At 33.2% G+C, this 3,663-nt stretch overlaps 1 protein-coding gene across 1 annotated transcript in view; it reads left to right on the forward strand.

The window, feature by feature from the left end:
• Positions 1-3,125: 3,125 nt before the first annotated feature.
• LOC106103808 (photoreceptor-specific nuclear receptor) overlaps positions 3,126-3,663 on the forward strand; it is a 27,804-nt gene continuing 27,266 nt past the window's right edge. Inside the window, exon 1 of the mRNA XM_013283697.1 lies at positions 3,126-3,214. Within this exon, the coding sequence (XP_013139151.1) occupies positions 3,154-3,214 (61 nt within the window). The 5' untranslated portion in view covers positions 3,126-3,153. The remainder of the gene's footprint in view (positions 3,215-3,663) is intronic.

A 3,663-nucleotide genomic window follows, 5' to 3' on the forward strand; every position in this document is an offset into this window, starting at 1 on the left:
TTTTAGTAATATTGATGTGATTTTATGCAATAAATGTAGAAATTAGTGATCGGCGCGAGACTACTGAGGGTTTATCACAAAAATTAGCGTGACGGATTCCTAACATTATCGACATAATTGTATTGGACTTATTGGTGTACGTTTCGTTCGGTAGGGGCGCTGCACAAATCCAATATAAATTTTATCGATAACGATACGATAACTTTCTCACTAAAATTCGTGATAAGCCCTCTGTTATACAACTAAACGAGATGCTATAAGATCTGTCTAAATAGGTACACTATGAAATTATATTATTTGCAATCTACAAATTATCACTGATGCACGAATCATTTTAGTACCATAAGTTCAAATAGAAAATAATAAAATCAGTTCCAATTGTGATTTCCCGCTAATAAATTAGACTCCCGAATCTACGTGAGGCGGAACGTTAAAAAATGTAAAAAGAAAAAAACCCTGGCACGAAGAAATCAATCGCAATCGAATCAAGAATACGTCGGCTTCGAGAGAGAAAGGGACAGCCTAATTAGTTTTCGTAAGAGTGTGAGAGGGTCGAATGTACCGTTAATCCTATTGGCTTATACCGGGCGACGTTTGCCACGATTGGTCGCTTTGCTTTATTGAACTGTCACTGAAGACTGCGGTTTAGGGGTTGCTGTAATTCGGGGGCAAATGGGGGTGAAGCGTGGGTTGGGTATGGGGATGAGGGATGGGGGTTGAAGTACATTTCACGGCGCGGAGTTTGGCGATTGACTTGTGGATAGTTTTTAGGGTTCCATGCGAGGTTTCGAATATTTATTGATTGTCTCTACAAATTTAATAGTTTTGTATATATAATATTTAAACTACTTACATTTAAGGTTATTTTATGTAACTTGTAAGCTTTACGCTAGAAATTATTTTTCTTATTTAACAAAGCCTTTTAATGATTGTAGATTTAAAACATATTTTATTCGAAATTAAATAAGTTTTTTTAAACATCATTTTATGGTTGTAAATCAAACAAAGAATTGGAAACATTAATAGCGTTTTTTAAAAAAACTCGAAAAAAACCCTTACCTCTTCTATGTTTTCATTGCATCGGTGCGTTATAAAATACCTAACGTCAATGTCAGTCCGTGACTCCTGATTGGACAACAAACGCGCGGGAAAACTGTTGACTTTTCCTGTTTGATGGCACTCGTGAAATATAATTCGCCACGCCCTGCGTTGCTTTCCCCATTCTTATTGGACGAAATATCAAATGTCATTGTAATAATAAAGCACCGAACACTTTTCTTGTGCCTATTTACCTACGTTGTAACCTTTTTCGCTAACTTCGACCATAAACATAATATACTTTTTAATACAGCAAAATATATAGGTTACTGATATTCACACAAAGTTATATGTTATTTTGTAAATGATGATTGTGATATTTAATTACACATCTTAATCTATACTATTATAATAAAGCGTAAACATACACTTCTTTGTTGCTTAAGATGAAAGCAATTACAGCATATTTTTGAATAATTATTTTTTTTAATAAAAAGCCCTACACTTACGTCATGCTTTAGGCTAGTTTCCACGCCATTAAACTTAGGGGTAAACATTTTGGATAAAAACCCTAATGTGGGAAAGACACCATAAGTTGCTGCCAACATCAAGGAAGCAAGATTGCCATAGTAAGGTAATTGGTATTTTGACATTTGAAATTTGAATTTGTCAAATGCAAACAATAAAATTATAATTTCATACTGATGAAACCGCACGCGAACAGCTAGTTTGTTATAAATTGCCTTTTTGAAACTGCAAAAGAGAGATTGAGATAGACCAACGTTTAAAGCAATAAACGTATGCTAAATAGTTACGTAGTTTTCCGAACTTATATTTTAAAAACAATTATAACGTAAATTATAAAGCCGATATAACCTTTTACGCTAATTGAAAAAGACCAATATCCGTTCAATTTCGTTTTTCGGAATATACGGCGTCATTATTCTAAATGGGTAGCCGGCGCCGGCCGTGATGCCACAAATTAAAGCTTAAAACGGACGCTTAACAGCTGACCCAAAATCGAACTCACCCCCCTTCGGAAGGGGGTTGGCGTCAACCCCTTATATGTTTGGCCAACTGTATACTCACTACGCTTAATGTTTGCCAAACTTTTGAGGCGTCTGTTTATTTCTAACTAGCTGTTGCTCGCAACTTCGTCCGCATGCTATTAAAAATATAGCCTTTTTACTTACAGTTTATTTACCTTTCTAATGGTGTAAGAATTTCTAAAATCGGCCCAGTAGTTTTTACGTGAATCAAATACAAACAAAATACAAATCTCTTCTTGTAATAATAGTATAGATTTATTATAAATTATTTTCTAGTTTAAACATTAACAAGGGCTTTACTTTTAATTTTTTTGTAACTCAATTTAAAAAGTTTATTATATCATATATTTTTAAAATCACAAAAAAAGTTTAGTTATTTTTTTCAGTCTCGTTAGTCCAAATTAAATTACACCCTTCTAATATTACTAGATAATTCAAGGGGAATACTAAAAAGCTTTTGTTTAATAAAAGTTAGCCAAACGTTGGATCAAATAAGCCAATATCGACTATGTGGTTGAATAGTCCGAAGTGTAGAACTGTAGAGGTACGCTACGCTAGAGTCAGAATGCGAAAAGCGACGGGGCGGAGCCGCCCCGCCTTCGTAAGCTCGAGCGAGGCCGCGTCAAAAGTGCCCCGGCGGTGGCTGAACGCGCGCGACTCGTACTCCGCTGAAAAAAAAATAAACTTCAAGTGTCATTGACAGAAATAGTCTTTGATTATTTTATTCTTTGTTATTAGGTTCTTTATCACGGTAATATTTCGGTTTGATTTAAAAATTATAACTTAAATATAATAATATTTATTAGTTATAAACATTTCAATATAAATAATTGCTATTAATAAATAGGTACTTAATAATTTACATTAAAAAAATTTACCTAATAATACTTATAATAAAATAAATTGTAAACTATAATAATAATTTTATTAATGTGGTACATATTATTAGATTATTTACTTATATAGTGATATTTTTAACAGAAAAGTTCATTTTTATTTTAACATTGGATTATGGAGTAAAAAAAAAAGAAAAAAAAAGTTGTAAGTGAGGACTGTATTAAAAAAAATGGAAGTGGCACAAACTCCTCTACAATTAACTCAGGACCATCAAGATGGGAGAATTGCGGGTAAAAATCCTTTTACAATACTTCTTAGTGTTCTTGTTTAAAAAAAATTGTAGCTTATCCTCTATAGCCATTTCAATAAATTAACTTACCAATGTTTTACGAATAATACAATACTCTCAAACTTTTCATGATAATATTTTTATTTCTATTATAACTAGTACGCTATTTTTTAGAACTAGCTATCGGACGTAAATTGTTTAGCGCAGAATCATACTGTGATTATCGGAAACAAATGCGAAAATGTCGTCAGTGAGCCGAAATTTAAAAGAAATGTGATTTTTTAAAGCAACGAAAATACATCGTTAATCTTACTATCTTACTTCTTACTAATATTATAAATGGTGGTCAGCTCAGCTCAGCTCAGCTGGTGATCTTCTTGCGTACCTAACGCATAGATGGTCGGATGCAATCGAGGGCAAGGGTGAGGCCCTGGCAGTTAGTTTGGACGT

The sequence above is a fragment of the Papilio polytes genome, unplaced genomic scaffold (assembly GCF_000836215.1).
Source record: "Papilio polytes unplaced genomic scaffold, Ppol_1.0 DF824270.1, whole genome shotgun sequence".
NCBI lineage: Eukaryota > Metazoa > Arthropoda > Insecta > Lepidoptera > Papilionidae > Papilio > Papilio polytes.